The sequence below is a fragment of the Cygnus olor genome, chromosome 4 (genome assembly GCF_009769625.2).
Source record: "Cygnus olor isolate bCygOlo1 chromosome 4, bCygOlo1.pri.v2, whole genome shotgun sequence".
NCBI classification, from domain to species: Eukaryota; Metazoa; Chordata; class Aves; order Anseriformes; family Anatidae; genus Cygnus; species Cygnus olor.
In genome coordinates, this window is record NC_049172.1 from 69,387,178 (window position 1) to 69,412,518 (window position 25,341).

General features: G+C 48.0%; 1 protein-coding gene across 6 annotated transcripts in view; it reads right to left on the reverse strand.

Moving 5' to 3' along the window:
• The window catches only part of FGFR3 (fibroblast growth factor receptor 3), a 55,875-nt gene extending 30,901 nt beyond the window's left edge, over positions 1–24,974 (reverse strand). For all 6 annotated transcript variants that reach the window (XM_040555659.1, XM_040555658.1, XM_040555657.1 and 3 more), the window contains exons 1-3: positions 24,851–24,974; positions 23,765–24,000; positions 4,443–4,706 (exon numbers count right to left, since the gene is read on the reverse strand). In XM_040555659.1, the coding sequence (XP_040411593.1) occupies positions 4,443–4,706; positions 23,765–23,951 (451 nt within the window). In that variant the 5' untranslated portion in view covers positions 23,952–24,000; positions 24,851–24,974. The remainder of the gene's footprint in view (positions 1–4,442; positions 4,707–23,764; positions 24,001–24,850) is intronic.
• Positions 24,975–25,341: the final 367 nt, after the last annotated feature.

Here is a 25,341-nt window from a genome sequence, read left to right on the forward strand (position 1 = left end):
CATCTGAGTGATGTGTCTCCCTCCCCTGTACCTCCACCAGCCTGGGATGACCAGCCAGGAGCTTTCCAAACTAGGAGAGGGGGGCATGAATTTGCCAGTGCTCTGCCACTGGAGAGCAGGGCTCCAGTGCCAACTACCGTTCCATGTGCAAAATGCTCTCTCCTCCTAAATACAAAAGCAATTCCAAAAGGGGAGATTTATTTTTGCAGAACAAGCTCTCCCCGCTTTTTTTTTTTTCCCAGCGTTCACTCTGAAGACTTTTTATTTCACCAAGTCTCAAAACGACAGGTCAGCATTTCTAATTCACTTTCTCTGTACTGTTCTTTTAGCTCAGCATATCCCTGCTATATCTCCCTGTGTTAATTCCTTGCTAAACTACTCAGACCAAGGCTTTTAAAACTTCCCCCTGTAATCGAACCTCTCTCCAGATAGATACTTTGCTGGCTACTCCTTGACCCAGCTGCCTTCAGTTATATTCCTTCTACAGAGGCACCTCAAGGCTGTAACTGAATACAGGTTAACAGGTGGGAATTTTCCATCAGTATCTCTCTAAAGCTTCCTGTACCCATTCTCTTGATGTGGTCTAACATCTCACCTTCTCCAAGCTGTCCACAATGAAGCCTCCATCCCCCTCCATGCCCCTGAACAACTACTGTAAATGTAAATCCCATGATAAAATAGCAGCTTAGTGTTTGATTTAGTTTTATGCAATTTAGTACAATTCAGTGTGTGGAAGATTTAGCGTCTCTGACTTTATATAATCTCCAGGAATTTCTTTTTAAAATAAAGGCAAAATGCTAACAATGCAGCAGCCTTTATATTCTGAGACAGAGGTAAAAGCACTTGGCACGAAGCACAAGAAAACAGGAAACTTTATGAGTGTACGACATGTGGCCAGAAAAGCAAAACACTGATTCAGACCAAGACTCCTTCCTACCAAGATGCACTTGAGTTTTCTGCCATTCTCTAACCGGCCCAGCGACAAAAAGCTCGGAGGTAAAAACCAAAAGGGACAGGAAAGGTAATAACAAAAATCACTTCTCTGCAGAATCTGGAAGGAACTTCCAAAGATACTCACTGCACACAGCAGCAAGTAACCCAGGAACCAGCTCCCTGCACCAGCTTGCAGTCGCGCATCGTGCTTTGCACCCTCTCTTTGGCACGGACTCAGGGCAGACGTGAAGCACGTATCTAACTGCAGATCCACGGCTAAGGTCCTGCTGGCAGCAGATCCAGGGAAATGCCACGGGGCTTGCTGAAAGTCAAGTGGCTCTTTAGGTGTTTCAGCAGAACCAGCAGGTTTACTCAAGTCCTGGTGAAGGCAGAAACCTTGCCAAATACCCACCAGCATCGACAGATGAACGAGTACATTCTCAGCCCTGCACTCTGAGATTCGGTTACCTCTATATTAACACGTGATTACAGTTTACTTCTGGTTTCAAATGAACCAATCGTGACCAGGGCAGCAGAATCAATTTTTAAACCAATTCAAAATGTTTGCACAAGATCGAGGGAGAGTTTTTGACCTTGCTTGTGTTTCATATGAGCTCTGCAGCTTGGGTTTTAAGACTACCCCGTGCTCAGAGCTACGCTCCTATTCAGATTACTAAAAAAACACCTTCAAAAAATGACCAAAAATGTGTCAGCTATTTGTTAATCATTCACTGAACCTGTAATCCTTTCCATAAGACAACACCTACTGGCATCAGCAAAAACGGTTAGATGCTATTCTGAAAGGGCTTCCTTTATGAGCAGGAAGGGCTTAACAGTTTTAGTCACTCGGCTTGAGGAGCTTGGTCTTGGGCACTTTGAAAGTTCTTTTTGCTGATACCAGCCTGCAGCCCATGCTGCTCATCCCAGGGGTGCTGCTCGGCCACTAAATCCAAAGGGCGTGCATGAAATGGCTGCAGAAGCAGAGCTTCTGCCAACAGGCCTGGAGATCAGTTTGGGCATGCAGTCTTCAGTTGTGATTCACATCAAGTGCTCGTGCTTTAAGAGGGCAGTACATTTCTTCTTGTGAACTAGTAAAGCAATCAAGCCCATGTCTGTCATTGGAGGCATTTTAAATAAATCAAAGCCTGTTACTAATCAGACTGGTTTTTTTCAGTTTAGAGTAGCAGCTTCTCCCTTCTCAGGTACCTGATGCTTCCTAATGCTGCCACCAGCTCTGTGCAATCAGTCCATAACCACCTTGGTTTGTACCTGCCACCTGAACACCCCCCAGAAGGGTCTGCAGGGACAGAAGTGTGTCCTGCCAGCATGGTCACACAGCATGCCCACCTGGAAAAGCCCTGAAATGCCCGCTCCAGCATCTCCTTGCTCTACCTTCAGCATCAGCCATCTCACTGGGCACACAAAGTTGTAGCAGAAGAGCTGGTTTGCTGCGAACTCAGAACTCATGGTCCCAAACTGGAAAATCCTGATAGGATCTGGAAGCAGCTCTCAAAAAGGGACTTAGGTGTCTATCAGCTGCTTTGAGTATTACATCTTGTCAAGCCAGCCTCCTTTGCTCACTTACGGGTACAGATCAGAGCAATTCCAGTTCATTAGTACGGATTTAACCCAGTTTAACAAAGAGAACAACTCCAGCCCCGTACATCAGATATCCACATAAACACCCAACGAGACATCTGAGCTAATCGCTGGTGTTACCTTTAAGAAGTGGGAACGCAAACCACAGATCTCAGATAACAATCTCCTCTCCGCAGCGGAACACTGAGCAATCAATAACAATTATGAAGAAATATCTGAGCGTATGAGAGGCGCCACTATTGCCACACCGAGCAGGGCTTCAAAGTTTGAAACAAGTGCTGCTGACAACTAAAATGAAGACTCCCACATTACCAGCACTTTGGTGGTAATGACAGTGGGCTAATAGAATCAAAGACTCGTAATGCTGTCAGAAAGCAGGTTCAGGTTACTCGCTTGTTCTTAAGCTGTTATTAGCTATTATTAGAGAAGAGGAAAAACACAGGGGCTTAAACTTTCTAAAAGCAGAGGATTATCAGCCCTTCCACTATTAAAACAATTTCTCACTTTACAAACTTTTGGGGCTGGCAGCTGTTTCATTTGAATGTGTAACCAGCTGCCCTCTTCTGCCTCCCTGCTGCCCCTTGAACTCAAAAGCATTTTAATGTCACTTAAAAAAAGAGAGTAACATTTCTAACAACCTGCAGTTCCTTGGATAGTCCCAATAATCCTACCTAGTTAAAGAAAGCCTTTCAAGGGCCAAATACTTCTTTAACCATTTAATTGATATGACCTTGAAGCATTCACAGCAATCTCCAGTAACGTTCAATGAAAAGCAGATGTTGGTGAAGGCTTGCTGAAACGAGCTTTTATTCTCACGATGGTTTGATTCTCTCACTTACACAAAATCCTATTTCTGGCAAGAGAAAGACCTTTATGGAGTGGATGTGATTTGCTATCACAGACATCTCTGTGTTTGGTTTTCAAATGGAGCCCCTTGCTTTTTGAGGGAACTCAGCTTTTGGAGGCAATGACCTACTGTGTTGGGAATACTTGAGAAGGTTCCAACAGCACACGGGAAGGAAAGTTTTCAAAACCTTAGATCCACAAGGGGTTAATTCTTCTGAAAATTCAGGCCTTTAGTCTGTGTGATTAGGAGGCTTTTTATCAGCTCTCAGTGACAAACCAGTGCAGCAATGTGAAAACAGCAACCTTCTACCAGTGCAGCAATGTGAAATCATGAAGATGGTCTTAACGTTATTTGTTAGCTATCTGGGAACAACATTTTTTTCTGGCACCCTCTGTTGAGTGATCCAAGCTTGGACAGCTTGTAGCTGTTCTGTCCTACTGTCCCCATCATGGAAAATATGGCCAAGCAAATGACAGCATGTGCTGTGCTAACGCATCACTTGCTCGCAATATATGGTTTGCAGTAAGTACCTCTGATGAAGCACATATTCTAGATATGCAGTCTGCAGATAAGCTACTTCTGAAACGAACTAGTCACTTGCAATAACTGAGGTGGAGGGAAGCGACATTTATCAGCTAAAATAGGGATACAGTGTTCAGGAACCTCCAGCTTTGACATCCAATTTTGCCACTGATTTGCCACATAAGGTAGAAAAAGTCACTGAACTTCCCTGAGCCACAGTTCACTCACTAAAGACTTCAAAGGCACATGTAGCATTGCATCTATTTGAGTGTTAAGAAGAATCTGAGGTTTAATCTGACCAGCACCATTTCCAAGTCTCTATCTTAACATCAAGTTTTACCACTTGGTACAGACGCGCAAGCATTCTTTGATTGTTTTTTTGTTTTGCTAGACTAATTACTGCCAGGAATTGCTGGGGAGGTAAAGACCTACCAAGTATGGCAAAACACTGCAAAGCACCAGCTGCGCTGAACGTGTGAAGGGGCAAAAATACAAAAAAAAAAAAAAAAAAAAGGTGAAACAGCCGTATTTCTGCACGTACCTGTAACTCTGACTGTAAAGTTTCCCAGGACCTCGTTGGAATGCCTTGGCTTGCAACTGTAGAGCCCCGAGTCATCATAAGACACATTGATTATCTTCAACAGTTTTTGTCCAATATGAGTTCTGTTGGTAGGTGCAATCCCAATACCATCTTTAAACCAGAAAACTGACACAGAAGAGCCTTGGGTGTTGCAGGAAAGTTCAATGGTATCTCCGCTTCCAAACACCAACTCTTCCAGAAAGGCGGTCTCACTCCTCAAGTATTCTGCAAAGGGAAGAAGACATGGAAATGAGTAAGAGCGGGTATCAGAAAACAAAAGAGCATGTCAAAACAAAATTTATCTTCTATTTGCCCTACAGATGCTTCTATGTACCCAGAGCTCCTTCTTGACAGAGTTGAAACTTGTGCACCCCTCCCAAGCAGGCAGTAATGCAGAAACACAGCTCTGCACAACGCAGTCAGGTCTCTGGCTGATCTGTAGAGATTGCTTCAATGCTGTAGGGACCAGAACATGAACACCCCACCAGGTGCATCACAAAATACAGCACAGATCTCTTTGCAGGGTCATTGCAACATACAACGTTGCATGTGGGTGGTGATCTGGCAGAAATAAGCGTGTGAGAAGAATAGTTTGGTCTCTGGATCTTGACTTCCCTATTCCTATGAGACTATCCACAAGTGCTGTAGGACTCAGCAAGGAGCAGGAATAGGGATTAACCCAATTTCTCAAGTGACTCTGGGTGGCCCGAAGGCAGCCTCTGAGGGCTGAAGGAAACAAGGCAGAAGGGTGGACAGCAGACAAGCTGGAATAGCTAAAATAATGTTCCCACCCACTAGCTCTCTGCTCTGTGCAATGAAGGTGTGCAGAACCAAAGACTGAACATGAAACGTGAAATCCTTCAGATCAGCCTACCTACCAGCTGCAGCAGCCTGTTACACTAGTGATGACAGGGAATCCTGCTGTGGGCTGGGGAGTTTTGTAGAGTAACGACAAAAGGAAAGGTTCAGACTCAGAAGTCTTCCCAAGAAGGAACACAAGGCATGTTGAAAGTGTGATTCCTGGGTCTGATGGTTCTCAGACTCATTTTGCAGTGACATATAAACTCACTTTAGACATATAATAATTTCTTCCTCTTTTACACCAGTTTGAAAAAGAAGACTCATCCCTCCCCAGCTGCCCTCAACCCCCTATATGAACAGCATGAGCACTGGTTTCCTGCTTTGTCTATGCTAACCAACATTTTCACTTTGCAATGCTCCATCTGTTTCTTTCTGGCTTCTACCAGCTCTGAGATGTGCTCCACCACACACAACTCTTCTTGGTTTTGTACACTATGTAGTGCACAGGATCCTAATCCACAGAGAAGACTCTCTGGTGCTAAGATTACCCAATTAACAAGTAAGAAGTAATGCAAAACAGACCAGTCTGGACCTACTCCCATGATCCAAATTCAGGCAGCCCACAGGTGGTCCAACTTTACCTCTGATAGTAATCAGATATGGATAGAAATCCTAATTTTGCAGCTCAAGCACATGCATAATTAGAGTTCAACTGTCAAACCAACATTTCAGCAGCTCAGAACACCTGATTATGGGGCACTGTCTTCAAGTTGCTCTTTGCTATTAAGTGGAAGAATTGGAACAGGTTATAAAAGAAAAATGTATTACTTTTCTCCTCTTGTCATGCAAGTTTTCATACTTGTGGAACGTTAAAAATACAAAAATGCTTCAGTTGATAGTCTTACATGGTAAGATCGATGAATTCTAGGGGGCTGCAAATGTGGTATTTCATGGGAGGTATCATCCCGCAGTAGGCAAAGCCCACACACATTGGGGTCACAAGGCACCTTTCCCTAACACCCTGGCGGCAATTCCAACTCAAATATTTTTGGTTTTGGCCAGAATGCTGTGGTCTTCATGCAGTTAAGGGTTTCTTTTTAATATATATTATTTTTAATGAAAAGATTTTCCCTTGGAAATATACACTTTTAATAAAAAGAGAAAGACGAAGGAGCACCAGCATCTCCATCACCCCTGCTATGATGCTGTTTGCCCGCAGTCTCTTCCCAGCTGGGAGATCCTTGGAGAAATATGGTTGAAAAAAAGAAACGTGCAGCACCAGGTAAACAGGAATTTTCTGTTTTAAATGTTCATTTCAGGGTTTTGCCTCCCTTCTTTGGGCTTTTTCAATGGTACCAACTTTGGCTTCTGATCAAAAAGCCCCGTATACAGCTTTGCACTTGCATGGCTGGCTACTGATCTTCATTTGTTGACTCGGATGGAAGTTGTTGCTAATTTAATCTACTGGAAAACAAACCCCACGCAGTTGCACCATTCCTCCATACAAAACACACAGTTTTACCTGAGCTGTTTGCCCAATGATCAAGACTTGTATGTTTCGGCTTTTGTATCGTAAACCTATCAAACAGAAACAAGCCCAAACCAAACTGTACTGTTTAGCCATTTAAAGGAAGTCATTCTTTTCTTAAAACCATAATGAACCCGTGTTAATGACAAAGTGACAAGGTAGCTTCCTGTGGAAAGGAGCCTCACATCTTGTTCCTGACACCTTCATTTTGACATCTCTGCCCTCAATCTCCCCAGCTGGTCTCCAGCAGATATCTGATGCCCGTTAAATATACACTTCAGTCCTACTGACTTTATTCCCATCAACTGTATGTAATATCTGGAAATTTGAAGGAGCGGCAACTTAAAAGGAGAACGTTACTGATGGTTTTAATCTCAATTCTTTAAACAGCTTTTCAAGTTTCAATTTATATACCCATGGCTAAACAATAAACAGGACCTAAACTGAGGACCTCTACAAAGTACTCCAACGTGCGCTGAAGTGCCTGAGCCCTTTGCCTAACTGGGACCTTGGACAATGATGTTTTACTGTTATTATTCCTCAACTGGCCATCAGGCTGGCGGGCAGAAGTCTACATCTCCAACCCCATCTTGGTACAGGGTTTAACGCAGAGAGGCTGAGTCCTCCTGGGGACCTGGGGAGGGTTTGGCCTCCTTCTTCACCCTGGATCTCCCACTGCTAGCTGATAAAGAAGCCAGCAGGGGGAACAGGTACCGAGCTCTCCCGACACAGTTGCTTCTTGTATCTGGACACGCACCTGACGTAGGCACTCACAAAACGTCCTGCTGCAAAGCAGCGCTGCTGGGAAGAAGCTTTCAGACTTCAGATGGGCTTACAACACCCATCACCCGAGTATCAGTCCTGCGTCCTATGAAAACCATCCTCACTGCTGGCAAACAGTTATCCCCTTTGAACCTAAAGTGTTTCTACTGCAAGTCAGGTTATGAAGGTTCCCCCAAGCCCCCCTCACAAATCAAACTCCTATTGGCATTAAACCATAAGAGCATCTTTTCAAACCCCGCAGCAGAGAGCTGTAAGCACGGGCTTCCACAGGTAGGAAGGACTGGGGATCAGCTGCTGTGAGGGCTAAGGGAGGCCGCTCTGCCTCTTGCTAGCAGTGCTGGGATTAATGAGTTTGCAGCTTTAATGGGTTCATAGTGAGGAGGAGGCAATTCAGGCTGTGGGCTCCCAAGGTATGATTCAAATTCAACCATTTATTAGTTTAGCCGAAGCAGTAATGAGTCGAGAGTTACCAAGAGACACTTCCGAGGAAGATCTGCACTTGCAGCGTTACTGCTGCTGCCCATAGCACGCAGGCTGCAGAGGAAGAGGCAATTTTTGGACCTTTCAGCGGAGCAAAAAGGCAGTAACTCGCTGGGAAGCACCTTCCACAACAAGAAGCAGCTGGCCCAGCTACACTAAAATGTTTTTGTGTGGATCCACTTATAAGATACTTCATCTCTGTAGCTGCTTGGCTCATCCCAGGGATAATTCACTTTCTGTGTGGTTCAGAGCTCCGCGTACTTAAGCGTGTCAGTATTTCCATCAGATGTCTGCTCCTCTTAGACATCAATACTTGTTTCGGGCTGAGCCTGGAAGCATTTTATTTTGGTTTGAACGCAGGTACCTCTCAAGAGCTGCAGGAGGATATACTGGGATTTACTTCTCAGACATCAAAGGATCAGGAGGTGGAGGGGGGATACTCCTGGGCTGCATACGGTTCCCCAAAAACTTGAAGCCAACCTGCACCCTGGCTGGTGCCCCCCCTGGTATCGGGGACTATTTCCAGGTGCTGTGACAAAGCACCACAGCTTCTCCGGGCAGCGAAGGACGATGATACCTGTGGGATGCTCAGTGGGGTGGGGGAGCCCTGGGACCTTGGACAGACTTGAAGCTCACCACCTTCAGTACCATGACCAGATATTCCTCACCCCGATCCAGAGCTCTGAAAACCCCAGGAGGTTTTTCTGTGATCGTTTCACAGCTCAGCGGTGACATCAACCAAGCGGCTCCGGCGGCTCATGGGTAAGTGGAGAGCATTTTCCTCTGTTCAAGCTGTATTTGCTATGTTAACAAGCAGAAAGATAGCAGCACTCCACTCGTTTCCCTCTGTAGGTTAATTCAAAACTGTTTTCTTGTTCTATGTATTTTATCGCGCTAAATCCACCGTGACAGGATATATTATAGGATCACAGGGTAACAACCACACCGAGCTTTCTCCTGCAGAGTCTGGCGTCCTGTTCCCAGGGAAAACTGATTGCAGCCACCGAGCCTGTGGCTCACTGCTGTAGGGACATGGAAACTTCTCCAGGCCCTGCACTGCTGGGATGAACGAGACAGGTTATCCGCAGGCTCAGATCAGTGCTGTCTCCTCCTTGTGGGGTCAGTCCTGGTCACTACGTAACTGTCCCGTGCTGTTACTGGGGGCCATGGTATTATTATATCCCACCAACAGTCTGATGGAAAAATGCAGAGGAATAAAAGCACTTTCTGCTTTCAACTGTCCCACAGTAAAATCTGAGCAAAGAATCCTTTATTTTTTCTTTTTACCAAAACCTACACCATGTTTTTCCCTTTCCCTCCATGCGGGCTGGCTAGTCTGCACCACGGCAAGAAGCCAGCTGCGTTGAGCCCAGTTTCCTCCAGCTGCAGCCCAGTAAGTCCCAGTATGAAGCTTCATCAGCCTGATCCCTCTGAAGAGGGCTACAGCTTGCTAGCTACGCTGTGTCCCCCAATATATGTATGTCCTCCCCTCAGGGGCTTCTGTCCCGGGAAAAGCAAGCCGCATGGATGAAAACAGGAATAAACCTCTCTTTTCTGGCTGCGCATTGTTCATTTGGGATGTGCCATCATTTATAAGGGCAGCCAGGAGGGCTGGCAAGCAGTGACTAGCAGCCAGCATGCCAACCCCCGTTCCAGCATCCTACAAAGTTCCCAAACCAGGACGTGCTGCCCCCTCCCCAAAAAGGCAGACAGGCCCCAGGGAACATTGAAACTCACACAAAAAGCTCCAAACCTGGCACCAAGCAGCCCCACAAGACCCACCCTCCCGGCAAGGCCATAGGGGGCAGCAAGGAGCAGGGGCATGATAAGATGGTGGGGCTGCCTGCTCACCCCATCCCTGCTTTGTTAGGGCAGAAAAGATTGGTGGAGTGGCAGGAAAGTGAGCCCTTCTCTGGTCACCCTTACAGCACCGCATTATATATCTATTATATATATATATTATTTTTTTTGGCAGCATTTTATGCAAGGTAAAGCTTCCCCTTTTTCTGCAGCATGTGTGACGGCGTCAGTGGAGCATCCCTGCCCTGCCACAGCCCCACCAGCCTGGGCAGAAGGGGCATGAGCGAGCACATCCCCAAGGGATGCTTGGCCAAAACAACATCATTTCCAGCAGTGAGGCACAGCCAGGTTATCTCCCCTGGTCAACGTGGCTCCTGAGGGCTCACACCTCAGCAAAACCCCAAAGCCTGTTCACTTCTGTAAGTGAAACGACTCGGTCACTTCTGTAGAAGCCTAACCTGTGATTTAGAAATTTGCCTTTAGGAAACGACGTCTGAAGACAGTTTGCTTCAGCCATTTGAAGGGGTTGCTTTATCTTTCACCTGCTGTCCTTGCTTCGGGGTGTGAGGGGGGTTCTTCTGGAAAAGCCTAAAATAGCTTTCCTAATAATAAAGAAAGGTAAACTGTTTATACAGTATTACCACTGTAGTGCCTGTGCAACTGCTACCAGACAGCCTTAACAAGTGTGCTATGCTCTATTACCACCAAGAGATTTTTTTTTTTTATTTTTATTTTCTTTTTAGATTTGTGTATTAGGAGGAAAGCAAACTTTCTTCCTAGAGAATCTCCAGAATGATAACCAGGTTTAATTCTCAAGTCATATGCATTTTTTTCATAAACAAGAGATTATGGGAAAAAAACCCTCTAGTGTTTAGCTTGGCTATCCCCAACAGTGACTTTGGAAGGGCTTCTCAAATGGAAAAGCAGATGTTGCAAATCTGCCTTATCTACTGAGCAACTGTTGACTCTGTTGTGCAAATCCTAATTTACATCTGCATGAAAGGTTTCAGAGATTAAATGGCATTCAAGAAGGAATATTAGCTTTTCTCCCTCCCTCCAGCCCTCCTTTGAATGGATTTACTACTGGCAATTAGCTTTCTGTTCCACCGGCCAAGTAGAAAACAGGATTCATCAGGACTCTACAGTATCCTCCTTTTAATGGACTGTTTTCTCAAATCACCCAATTCAGATGCTCAGAGTTAGAAGAAGAAATAAATTGTCACAAAGCTAAAATAGTTACAAAAACACTTTGGCTGGGAGGATTTCCCTGTGGCACTTGGAAAGCCCTAAGGAGTAAAAAAAAAAAAAAAGGAGAACAAATCAAAGGGGTCTCCTGGCTACACCCAGGAAAAATGGGAATGCAAAACCCCAGGAACACAAAGCTTTGGTTGCTGCTGAGAGCAGAGTGCCTGTCCCAAGGACAGCCTTCAGCTGGGAGTTTGCTGTCTTAAAGGAACAGACACTGATGGGTATTTTCCTTAAAGTTTGGCCAGATTTTCATTTGTTCCTCTAATGAAGAAAAGTAAGAAGAACAAGAAGCAACTACCACCCATACCTGTCTCACAGTTTTGCACTTTTTTATTTTTTTCAGGAGTAAAGAAAAAAAAAAACTAATGAAATGTCCTCCACTTCAACATCAGTGGTTTCTGAACACAGGGAGTGGGGATGCTCATGTCCCCAGGCTGTGCTGTTCCATGCATCCCATGGGAAGAGCTCCTGGCTTGTGCTGAAGCATCTCAAGGATGCCCACACAGATGGTTCCTGTTCTCCTGGGTGCCAAAGGCTTCATGTTGGTCCTGCTTTACTCCAAAGAAGGCCAGTAACTGAGCCCACACTCAGTTATACCCAGCCCACCTCACCCAGTCGTGGTGGCCAAACACGGTCAACCTGGACCACTTCCTACACAAGGCAGAGTGATGGGACACCCGTTGGGCTGATCCGAGGGGAAGCACAACCATGGGTTGTCCATTTGGTGTATGCTTCCCGTTGCCTCAGGAGTGGTGGCCAACTCAGCCCCAGTTTTCAGATCCGTAGAGTGACAAGCTGGTATGGGAGAGGTGAGGTCAAAATCACTGGCTGCACAGGGTAGCAGTGGTGTCCTGGCTTGGTCTCAATAGGCTGATCCTGTCACAAAATGGTTGAGGTTTTATATTTCTGCTCCTCATGCCCAAGGAAATTTAAAAAAATTATCGCTGTAGTGAGTAAATGACTACCAACAACTGGCTGAAGCCAGTGGAGGCAGTTATGGAAACTGAGGCCTAGACTGGAGCTTCCCAGCTTCCCAAAGGCCTGAGTAAAGCTCGTCCCCAGCCTCCACTCAAGCAGGACTGGGTCCCAGAACCACGCCAAAGTACACACAACCCACCACAGAGTGGAGGTCCTGAGCAAACCCAAGCTCTTCAGGCATCAGCACACCACGCTGGCTTTCCCGGACCAGGCCGCTCGGCTGGTTCCTCCTCTACGCTCTCATTTCCATCCTAAAATCCTTCAAAAATTCATCACGTTGAAAGTTCTTGACCTCAGGATGGGCTTTCAGCTATCTGGTGAATGCTAGCAGAACATTCAGCACCTTTTCAGTGCCTTTGCAGACTTTTTTTTTAAACAATACGTAGTCACCAGGCCCAACAGTTGAGGTTCACCTCAGAGGAAGTTTCTACGGGATGGAGACCCGGAATAGTGGGAATACAATTCCCAGGCTGGTCCAGGCGGGTGCTTGTGATGCTTTCCTGAAGCCAGTTTTGAGATCACATGGCGCTAGAAAAAATTTGCCATAAGGCCCCAACCTTTCCCCTTTGGTTCACAGCTATGCAGCCACCAAATCTCAGTGCGTCTGCGTTTCCCATGCACTTCTCATGTGCGCTCCTCTAATCTTCATTTAATGCAGGCAGCTGGCTGTAAATACCCCAGAACAATGACTTTAATCCTAAGTATCCTGAAGCCCCCCTTCCTCCCTGCGCCAAAACTGATGAAAAATAAAAAGAACAGCCTCATGACAGCAAGATGGAGAAATACAAGCTAGCCACTGGGCCAAAAGAGCAGAAAGGCACAATGAGCTAAATTTTGCCTGGCCCGCTAATTAAAAACGGAAGCGACCATACTCTGGAGCCAGCGATGGGAGGTGGGGGGAGTTTTCATGCTATTCAAAACCCGGCTTCCAACTGGGACCATATTCACTCCACATTAATTGTCATTCCAACTACGAGTGTCCTAGTTTCAAAATGAAAACTACTCTCCAGCGTAGCTAGTGAAAACCAACACCAGTTTCAAGGCATTAAACAAAATTTATTGATTGCATTTTCCCACCCACTAAAACTTTAATAAGCATTAAACCTCAAACTCCTGGCCCTGTTTCCTCCCTCTACCCTCTCTCTCCATAAAAAGGGTCAGGCCCCTCTATATGGAGATTAGGGCTTAATGTTTGGTATTTGTTTATGAGCCTATCAATTGCCTCTATTTCAGGGGGGAAAAAAGCACAACTGAAAAAAAAAAAAACCTCTGGTACACACGGATTAAGAGAGGGCAAAGGTTTAGGGTAGTTTCTTTTTTTTTTCCAACTGATTGTGGGTTTTAGATATATTACTGATCATGTTTACATGAATGAAAATAAGTAAATATTCCCCTCTTTGCAAGCTTCCCTTGAGTTACATAAAATGGCATTTTTCAAAGATCCCTATTTCTCAGTAATAAGACACAGAACTTCAAGGCTTCTCTGCTAGTTGTTTTCAGCCGTGTAAAAGGGAAAAAAAATAATTTGGGGGCCACTCTGTCTGCATACTTAGCAAAGAAAACAAAGGCCAAACATTTGAAATGCAAAGGTCAGTGATTAAGCCCAGAAATCCATATCTAGGCACCAAAATGAATAGCCAGATTTTAAGAGTGCTTAAGTGCTTTAAATGCGGAGCCTGGCCTGGCTCAGCATCTTTCAAAACCAAGCCTGTTATTTCAATGCCTCAAGCGAGATGGAGGTGCCAGGTACCCAAATTGCAGAAGTCTAATCTCCTTTTCGTGAAGGCTGAGCCGTTGGAATCTAAAGTCGCGAATGACAAACCAAGATTTTATTATTTAGAAAGCACATCTCACTAAAGCTGCAACACTTTGCCCTTCTGCTGCTAAACTCAACGCTTACCCTCCAGCGTTACGAGAAAGAGTTTTGAGAGATGGTAAAAGAAAAAGGGTTGTCGAAAATTCTTTTATTTCTCTTCTTTAAAGAAGGCTGCTGAAGGGATTAGGCAGCTTGGAGTTCACTGCTCTGTTAAATCAACCTTACAGTATTTTTTCAGCTTGTTTGACTTGCTGTTTCTGTATACATTTTGTGTTTTCACCTTTCTGCATTCAAATCCCATGCTAGCGTTTGTTCTGGGCTTCTCACAGGAAACTTGGTCAGCTCTTTATTTGTATTAAGTCTACGGAGTTATAGAAAACAGACTTGGAAAACAATCCCTAAATTAGCAGGACTTACCGGCATACATGCCTAGGCGCACACACACAGAGTGCCGCATACCATCCTACCCGAACGCGGCGTTTTATCATTTCCAGCAGCAACAGCAGGGCATCGGGTTCAGCAGCACGGACCTTTTAATGGTCTCGTGCAACCGTATCTATTACAGCGGGTTTCTGACTGCACGTAATAAATTAAGAGAGAGTTCAAGGAAGTCATGCGTGTCTCAGTTCCCACTCCCTACAAACTGCTTTAATGCTCCCAAATAATCATCCTCTAGGAACTGAACCATGGCAGGCTCCAGAAATGCCAGCAGCAGGTTAGACAGCTCCACGCGCAGCTATTTTAATGCATCCATAAGGAAAGGCACTCTCTGCACAGCCTCCTGCAGCAGGACACTGCTGGTCCTGCCTGCAGGAGCCTGGGACCTTCCACAGGCTCTCTCAGGCACCTGCCCCATCCTCTGTGGTCTGACCTTCCCAGCTTTTCCCTTCCTTCCCCCCCAAAAAACATGTCTAAAACCTCTTCGCTCTGCAAACGAGCTCCCACACATCCCTGTGAGACAGATGCCATTGCGACAGCGGGGTTCGTCATTGCAATGGGCAAGAGGAAGGAGGAAGCAAAGAGCCATTTCTCTTCTGCAGACAGAAACCGTGGGACATAAATCTGAGGCCAGTGGCCACACACCGGCTGGATTTGTCTGTAAGTCAGGCCCCGATGGCAAGCTCCAGTGGGGCTCCCTTGGGTGGGATGGGTGGACGAACCACCACCTGGCAGCACGAGCCAAGACATGAAGTCAGACCCTCACCACATATTTAAACCTATTTCTCAACGTAGATGCATGTATCCATAAGAAGAGTGAGAGCTGCCCACAGCAGTGGGACAATTGAGCAGTTCAGACCCACAAGTGACCCAAAATCTGGGCTCTGGTCTCTTTGCTCCCTGTTGGAGGACTGGCATCTAATCCAGCATCATTTCCTCTTCCTCCCAGCCCTGAGACACCGCGTGCTGCTCCTACAGCTCCTCCTCACCCCAAAACCAGCCAGGCTCAAGCAGCAGTGGTTGCCATCCCTGCAAGACTGCACCGCTTGTCCGTGCCTCATTTGCTATGCACTGGGAGCAGGGGGGCGGAGGGGACGAAAACTTCCACTTCAAACATTTACGCATATTTTGAAAGCACCTGAGAAGGCTTCAGGCGCCTTTTGCCAGGACTAACACATTCCACCAACATGATTACCTTATCCAGAGGGCTCCTGGCAGGAAGCATTTGCGTTGTGTGTGGGGTTACGATAGCCAGAATCAGGCGGGCAGCCCAGTTTGCAGGGCTGCGACCCACCACGGAAATCAGAGCAGTGGGGACAAAGCTGTCCCTTTTTTCTGCACTGAGAGAGAGAAGGGCACAGGGGAACCCGGCTCTGCCCCCCAGCTGCCTGTGTTGTTCCTCTCCCTCCATGAAGACACCCCGATGAAGATGCCCACTGCCTTCTCAAATCCATCGCTGCCAGCAATGAGGCAGGAATCTCATTTCTCCACTAAATATCACAGAAGTTGGAGTCCCTGTACAACTCAACAAACGCATGCAAGGACTGGTTTTCCTTTTTTTTTTTTTTTTTTTTCTGGGCTGCATGCAGGTGGTTAAACCAGGGGCAGATCCCAAAGCATTTCTGGGGCAGGATGCTTCAGATTTGGGTTTCCTTTGCCTCTGTGTCTAAATAACAGCAATACTAATAGAACCACTGGCCAAAACTGAAGTGCGACCCCACACTCTGGGGGCTCCCATTTGCTGGAGCCACTCGATCTCCTCTAACAAGGGGTAGCAGAAATGATGGCAAGAGAAGGTGCCACAGTCAAGGTGCCTCTCTCTGAGATACCCAAGGCAGAATGAAAGATCTAGTATCTGTAACGTAGTATCTACACTTAAATTCTATGGTATTTACTGTATTTATACGGTATTTCAGCTGGGCTGGGAGCTGGGGATGCAGCTGTGTGAGGACAAGAACATGGTTTTACCAGGGATCTCCAAAGCAGACATCAGCACGCCCCAATAGCATTTTTTCCCTGCCTCCCTAGGCAGGGAAATCAGTAGCCTGGAAAGCCTGAAACTTATTTTTATGCTTAATTACAGTTCTTGAGTGCTTGACACCAGGCACTCACTCATTACACTTTTGACACTGATGCCTTTGGGCTCACGGGGAAGGAATGCTTCACGCTCGGCCATCACTCACTACATTTGCAAGCGTTTAACGCAGAAGAAGGTGGCTGATGGATTTGTAGCAATTTCGAGAAAGGATGCAGAGAGGACACCATCTGCTCTTTCTTACTTTTTTTGCCTTCCTTTCTGCAATTTATCAGTTCGCGGACTGGGAGGCCGAGGTTTCTCTTCCCCCAGCCCTGGGAAGGAGAGGCAGGGACGAGGGGCGCAATGGGCAGGGGGAGCTCTGGGCTGCCCACTCACCAGGCACCCAACGACCGCACGCTGCAAAAAAGAGGCTCTCTGAGTTTTCCCTGGAAAAAAAAAAAAAAAACAACAAAAAAACTCTTTCATGCAAAGCTGCGGGAGCGTGCGTAACACGCCGGCTGTAAAATGAATGTATTTTTTATTTTATTTTGCAAGTGTTCCCCCCTGTTCCAACTGCATTCGTTCGCAGTCCGTGCCTTGCGCAGGAAATACCAGCTAATTTATGCACCTCCATTTACTGGCCCCCCTACTTCTGCACGAATCCCCAGCTATTAACATAACTATTTAAACTGGACATGTTTTCTTAAACATTCCTCCTCTTTCATAAACTGCCAAGTGACAGTTGTTTACTGTCAACAAGCCTGGGTACTCCAAGACAGGGAGAAATATGCCCTTTCAAAAGGCAGACATATCGGCTACCAAAAGAAGATTAAAATCTGGTGTTTTTCTCTTCTCCCTCCCCAAAAATGCTTTATTCGTACGGGCTCCACGTGATACAGATCAGCAGAGATAATGCTATGTTTAATTCCGATTATTCTTTTAATTAAAGATTGGCTTATGGAGGATTTATCTTCGGTTGCACATGCTAGTTGTCAGTGCACACTCCAAACTCCCTAATCTTCCCACTGCAAATGTTGTCCCCCCCCCCCCCCCCCATTTTTAGCTCCGATACCCCCAGCACATTTCGGGGAACCAGCGTGCTAATCTTGCACAGCCCCTGCTATCGGCCACAAATAAAATGCTTGCCCTGGGGATCTATAGAGAGAAGTTAAAAAATTTAGGAGGGAAAAAAAAATCAAATCACTGTTTACTTCAAGACCTACAGTCTCCTAATAAGCTGCTGAAATATTTTGCTGGGAGGGAATTTCTTGCATTTGAGTCTTGCACATGAAAGCAGACAATAGGAAAAAAAATACAGCGCAGTTCTGTGAGAAAAACATTTTTCCATGCCTGCGAAGTGCTGGGGAACCTCCTCCAGGGTTTCTCTGCTGTACCACAGAGGTTCCTCGCTGAGTGCTGCTGCTATAACCCACATCACGCCAGCTCCTGCTCTGGTGGAAGCAGCCCCGTGGGGACACCACGGGGACACCCCAGAGCACCGTGCAGAGGGGTCCGGGCAGCGTTGGTCACTGAGATGTCACCAATTTGCATCCAGGCCGGGTGGGGGGCATAAAAACCTGCAATCACTCAGTGCAAAGGCAGCCACTGACCAAAAGTGAGATGGAAAACGAAGGTCCCGGGACAGCTTGTTCCCAGGGGGACGGGAGGTCCGGGGATGGCCCTGGAGCAGCAGAGGCAGGCACCTGCCCACCTCCCTAAAGTTTCCTCTGCTTGTTAAAATGTTTGGGTCATTAGAAAACTTTGCGAACAATCCCCGCTTATGCTAAACAGTCGCTCCCACCACGGTCTGTTAAGGGCTCCAGCCTGCCCCCTTGGAAATCAATGGGGGCTTTTTTGCTTAGGATTCAATAGGCGCAGGATCAGGACCTCATTATTATTTTTACAGGACTACAAGCAGCAGGGAACGGTGAAACCCCCGAAACACAGCAGCAACCCTCTGAACCGGGAGCCAAAGTCACCCCTGAAGGGCCTTTACAAACTCTGCCAAGCATCCAGATAAAGTGAAAAATCCCAATTCTCGGGAGCTTTCAGTTGTTTTACAGGGAGAGCAGGAGGTTGACGAGGGATGGTCACATCATCTGGACCCAGGAACATCTCCCATACCTCCCTGCCCTCAAAAGAAAAGCCTGGATAGATGTCTATTTTGCTTTCCCCTGGGAAAACACTCATCTCCCTCCAAAAAACACACAAGTCAGCATGTTGCCGTGGATCAGCCTGACGTTTTAAGGCAGTGAAGCAGCTTGTGGGATGACCATCGCTGGTGCTGGTGCCGCGGTGCTCCCGGGGCGCGCTGCCTCCGGCACGCAGGGCAGCCTGCGCGGTTTTCCAGCTGCAGATCGCAGCCCCAGACTGCGTCCTTCCCTCACCCGAAAACTTGGAAGCCTTCTCACTTCTGAGTCATTAATACTTTTAACCCCTCGCAACCTACGGAGATGGCACGGCCCCAAAATCCCACAGATGCTCGACGTGTAAGCACATGGTAATTGTTTTGCATACGGTTCTGGGCGATAAAGAGACTACAGCGCGCTTCCAAGTTTTAATATAACCTTTTTATTGAACCGAGTCTTTATCTTCCCGTCCTCTCTGGGCTTTGAGGAAGCAAGGCCAGCTCACTGAAGCTAGCTCCCCCTCTGCTACGAATACCACACCTTTTTTAGATGAATACATCTGAAACTGAAGTGGTTACTGGAGAAGTGCTTTCTCGCTTTGCTGCGCTGCAATTCTTCAAAAATAAAAGCTTTGCTAAGTTGTGTAACCTGAGAGTCACAGCAAAAAAAAAACAAAAACAAGGAAAGAAAGCAATTTAACTGCTGGGCTTGTCCCTATCCACCTGAATGCTGCAACCCCCCCAGACAGCCTAGCAGAATGATAGGGCAGGTTTACTTCTGATTACCTTTCACATTTTAACTACTAAGTTTACCAAAGGTTTTACTCGGCTCGTATCTCACAGTTCTTGTTTGCTTTTGATATTACAGAAACTTCCTGGTCATTCAAGCCAAGGAGCTGATACTTTAGGGGGAAGCAACATCAGGAATACCGCATTCGCCGCAGGAATAAAAGCCCTTCTTCACACATCCAGAGCTTTAAATCATATCTATGGCACTTGGCAACCTGAGCTGCGAGCTATCGGGAAGGGGGCACTGGGGCTGTCAGTTCCAATTCAGGGAAAAAGCACATTTTTTTACGAGGTCACCAGATAAACAGCCCAAAGAGGGGCAGACAGCGAACTATGTTTAGCTATGATAAGCTACGTAGGAGGCCTAGGTAAAAAAGCCTGGGTGTCACAAGGTAATTTAAGGTGCTTTCAGCATCGAATGTGTCTTCAGACGCAGCTTTAGCCTGCATTTTGCCCAGGGGGTGCTATGGGATTTACTCCTCCAGCAGCCTGGGCTGCCTGCTTGCAGGGACCAGGCATGGCTCTGCCCAGCTCCAGCCCCGTTTGCTGAAATAAAAAAAAAAAAGGGGGTATATGGAGAATTTGTAATGAGCCACCGTCCCCTGGCACCCGGCCTGGTACGTGGAGGGGAATGAAGTTTATAAACCAAACAGTGTTCAGAGGGATGAAACAGCAAACGCTGAAGCCCGTCCACCAAACCATGCTGCCGAATGGCTTGGAGGGTGCTGAGTCAGCAGGCTGTTTCAAGCTGCTTTTCTTTTCTGAAAAAAGAAGAAAAAGGTATGCAGAGCCAGACAAACTGACTCCCGGGGCATGGGGAAAGTTACACGCATGCAGCACACTAGAAAAAAGAGGTAAGTCCTTTCAAATGAGGAAACAGAATAAAATTAACGTAGGTTTAATCGATGCCTGTGCATCAGGTTCAGCCCAGCTGGGAAAAAGTCACTCAACTAGGAAGGGAATTTCACCTGCCTTCCTAATAGAAATATCTGAACTTGTAGCATTCCTGATCAGTATCCATGTACACTAAAGACTGCCAAAAGCTAAACTCTTGGGGACAACACGACCACTTCTTCACCTCTTCTGAAGCCTCGGGGCTCGTGCCCAAGCTCCAGCACCGCATCCTGCTCCCTCCAATGACTGCCAGCAAAACGTCGCGGCAGGCACGGACACCGAGCTTCAGCTACAGCCCTGCCATGGCTCTGTCTGACAGGGCACTGTCAGAAACGTGTTGGTCTAACGCTGCTGTGAACTGGAAATTTTGTTAACTGGTCGGAAACCACCGTCACCCCCCGCCTTTTTCGGTCCCTGACTGAAAGAGCAGATGCACGCAGTGAGCGTGCCGAGAGGACAGCTCTCTGAGCACACAGTCGGGTATCAAAGTTCACTTTTACTGACTGTGTATAGTCATACACGAAGGGGGAAAAATTGTTTCCCGGCCTTACAGAGGCGGAAAAAGCCCTCCCCAAAATTTCACGTGAAATTTCACTTTGTCCAGGCTGCAGGACTGGGTCCCTCTGGATGGGAACAGTCCTGGTGCAGCGGGGATGCTGCACCAAAACTTCAAAACCCACGCTGGAGAGGGCTGCTGGACAGGTACGCTTTCCCCAACAGCACCGAAGATTTGTTGGAGAGAGTCATAAAAGTTAACGTGCTGGTCAGAGTGGCTTAGTTTAATTGCATGATTCAATTAGCAGATCAACACTTCGCTAACACAATCTACAGATTTACTTTCATCACATTCCCTACCCCATGGTTGTTAATGAAGTCTTAATTAAAAGAAAAAAAAAACCTCGGATTTAATTGGAGTGACCCTTGCCAATAAGTGTAGAAGATGTGGGGTTACACAGCCACTGGTGAGCACGTTGGTGAGTCAGCCTCTGCCCTGGAACAGACTTTTTTTGCTAGGTAAGGGATAGACAACCAAAAAAAGCCATATTTCATCATCCTTCACTCGTGTTCTCTTATTTTATTACTCAATAAAACATGCTAGTCTCAACTTCAAAGGCTTAATTACCTTTTTTAGCTGCTATTATTAGAGAACAACTTTTTATCTCACAGCTGCCCACTGAATCTAAAGGGTTTCAGTTCTCGGACACGAAGTCGGAAGCACCACCAATTTACAAGGGACTCTTTTTGGAGGGTTTTAAAACACTTCCCTGAAGGGACCACGTGAACCCCGAGCCCTGCTCCAGTGCCGTGTGGCACTCGCTTCAGCACGAGGGCAATTTCAGGGTGACCTTTGGAACATTCAGGTACACAGAGCCAGGCCGTATGCAGCGTGCACCTCGCACCCACCGCCGGGCACAAGCTGGCGGGCCACCAGAGCACGGCGGCCATCAGCTGCATAAAGCAAATCGTCCAAACCCAGAGCATCTCCTGCCATGTCCAAGCAGAGAAGTGACAGGAATCCATACGTACCCCGGCTCGGCTAAATCCCGTATTGGCACCTTTTCCGCCCCTTTGGCTCTCTGTACAACTCTTTCAATGCGCGTACACAGCTCTGGCTGCTAACTCCCGAATGCTAAGGAGCCCCAAAATTCCCCTTTTTTCACATATATTGTAGGCAGACAGACACTTACAAACCAGCTACAGGAGACAGGCCAGTTATCAGAAGCTTTTAAAAGCGAAACGCTGCCGTTTCAGTCGGTCTGCTCTCTAAGAAAACAGCCAGCGTTACTTGACATTCACAAATCGTACGGAGTAATATCTTTATCTGAATACTAATGCAAATTGGACGGGCTTTTTTATATTGATGTCTATTCTGTGGCTGCTGAATAGAGTGACCGCATGCTCAAGGCTGCAAAGGAGTTCACTGACCTCCCTAATCATCTCTGTCATAGCCCCTGAATGACATACACATTCAATCCTGCCTCGCCTCTCTACTTTCATTCATAAAAAAAGAAGGGGGGGGTGGAAAAAAATTGACATTGTTCTTCCTGCAGCAGCCCCGAGAAAAGGAGAGAAGAGAACTCGGCCCAGATGAGGCCCCTGGTGTTTTTAGTTTAGCTTCTATTCAGCAACAGCCCCGCCATCTGCCTCCTTCCTGCCAACAGCCGAACACCTCCCTGCGGAGATGTTAAAACCTGCACCCCCTCCACCTCCGCTAATAGCGAGTATTCATATTAGCAAACATACACATACCTCGAGAATGCCTCCCTTCAATGTGTGTTTTATGTAGCTGAGTATAGGCACAAAGCAGTAGCTGTTATAGCCTTCACAGCCCCGTGTGGAGAATTAGATCACTGGGGAAAAATCCTTCCAAGCCCCTTTATGGAAAATAAGGCCTTAGACTGTAAATGCAAAGCCCAGCGAACAACAACCCTCAGTAATGAGCCAATACCCCATGGCCCATTTGACCAGGAGAAAGAATTTGCTTTTTTACCATGCCGTTCAAAGGCTGAAAAGCAAAACGTGTTTTTGCTTGGCGCGGAAGGTTTATATCCCTTACAGTTGCTTTTGCACAACCTCTCTCCCACCCCGGGTCGGGTGCCGCTGCCCGGCCGAGGCGCTGGGCGATGCTCGGCCGCTGCTTCCCCGCGCACGTGGCATCGCGGCACCCGCCCTCACAGCCCCCTTTGCCCGTGGCAAGCCCCCAGTGCTTCAGGTTCATGGGACAGCCTTGGGGACATCGCTGGGTGGCAAGGGGACCCTGGAGCCCTCCGCTCGGGGGCCCGATCCTGGCTCCTGGGGGGGCTTTGACAGCGACTCCGCAGCGAGCGAGCCTCATCATGAGGACTTCCGCGGGAAATCCCAAAGCATGGCCGAGCTCCCCGCTGTCCCAAATGGGATGTTGTCCCCCTGGTCCCCTGATACAGCCCCAATGCTGAGACCCGCAGCAGGCTGTGACACCTGGGTCCCGTGCAAGCGGCACGGGGCTGTTTGCTGCCTGCACCCACCTCAGCCACCCTGACACGGTGGCGGAGATGTTTGCCCTGTAAATCAGTTCTTTTGGCTGTGAAAAATGAGCCAAACGAGTTACACTAAGAATCTGGTGTTTTATTAGGACTTTCTTGAAAACAAAACCAACCCCCGGTGTGATTTATAGCTTTAACCAAAAGGGGTATGAAAGTAATGCCCCCACCCCCAGCCTCCACGAAGCCCATTTATTCCCCTGTCACTTTTTTGGCAACCAGGCTTCAAACCCTTTCGTGAACAATGGAAACTTTTCTGCCGGGTACATGCAAGCTGGAAGACGGGGGGCTGCGAGGGGGCTCCCGTCCATTAAACAGCTTCCAAAAATAAACAGCGACTCAGGTAGCAGCTGAGGCGTATCAGCGAGAGGCGGCGTTTCAAACCGGGGGTGATATATATAAATTTTTTAAGACTCGGTGACTTTTTTTTCCCCCCTTTCAGGCCACTTGAGGGGGGGGGACAGCCACCCCCTGCGCCACCTCCTCGCCTCCCTCAGCCCACCCCCACCCCCCCCCCAACCTCTGCCCACCGACCCCCTGCCCAAGGGAGGCGAAGCCCTTACCTGCCGGCTGCCCGCCGCTCCTCTCCGCCGCTCCTCCGCCTCTCCGCCGAGCCGAAGGCAGCCCTCCGACGGCCGCCGCCAGGCAGAGGCACCAGACGGAGCCCCAGGCCGCCCCCATGCCTCCGGCACGGCGCCGGGGGAGCGGGGCCGCCGCTGCCTCCCCTCGGCCGCCTCCCGCCTCAGACATCCCCCGGCCGCATGCTGGGCGCCGCTCAGCGCTCCGCTCCGCCGCCGCGCTGCGGGGACAGGCAGGGGGGGACCTCGGGGGGGGGGGCACGGAACCCCCCCCCCCCGGCACAAACACCCCGATATACGCACCCCGACATCCCAGCCCCCGGGCACACACGCCCCAACGCACGCACACCCCAACGCACAACCCCCTCCGGGCACACGCACCCCGACATCCCACCCCCCTAGGGGAGAAAGGGAGGGGGGAAGAGGTGAAATGGTGAAATAAGTAGGAATGGAATAAATAGGAGGAATGGGGAAAGTAAAGTAATGAGACGAGAGTAATGGGATAGTAAGGGTAATGAAATAAATGAGAATGATGAAATAAGAGTAATGAAATAAAGCGGGATAGTGAAATGAGAGTAATGAAATAAGTAAAAATGATGAAATAAGTAATGAAATAAATAATAATGGAATAAATAAAGCTAATGAAATAAGTAATGAAATAAATAAGGATGATGAAATAAGTAAGAGTATATAAAGTATGTAAAAGCATATAAAGTATGTAAGACTATATAAAGTATACAAGAGTGAGAGTAACTAAGAGTATATAAAGTATACAAGAGTAAATAAACAAGAATAATGAACTAGGCAAGAAAATAAGAATAATGAAGTAAGAATAATAAAATGAGAGTGATGAGCTAAGATCAAGAAAATAAATAATGAAATATGTAAGAACACTAAAGTAAGGATAAAATAAATAGTAAAAGAAATAACGCCAAAATAAGCGATAAGAAAGACAAACAGTGACAAAATGCGGGACCCTAAGACAAAGAGTCAGAAAATCGCGAAGCACCGCTCCCGCAGCGGCGGCGGGCAGGGCGCTGAGCGCGGCGCGCAGCACGGAGCGGCGCCTACCTGCGCAAGCCCCGCGGCCGGCCGCGCACCGCGCATGGAGCCGCCGCTGCTGCTGCCTCCTCCTCCTCCTCCTCCTCCTTCTCCTCCTCGTCCTCCGGGTCCCGGCCGCGGTGCCGGCCGCCCTCCCTCCCTCCTCCGCCGCGGCGCTCCGGCGTCTGCCCGCTGCTGCTCGGGCGCGGAGCGGGGCGGCCGCGCTGTCCCCGCCCGCCGGGCCCCGCCGCCCGCCCCCGGCCGCCCCCGCTCCGCCCCGCAGCCGCGGGGGGCCGCGCCCGCCGCCCGCGCTCCCCTCCCTCCGAGCCCGGCCCCAAAAAGGCGGGGGGGCCCGGCCCTAAAAGGGAGCCCTGCCCCAGAAGGGAGCCCTGCCCCAGAAAGGAGCCCGGCCCCAAAAGGGAGCCCGGCCCCGAAAAGAGGGGAGCCCGGCCCCAAAAAGATGCTCTCCCCCCCCCACCCCACTCCCCGGCCCCCACCACCCTGGGATGTGAGGCTGGGGG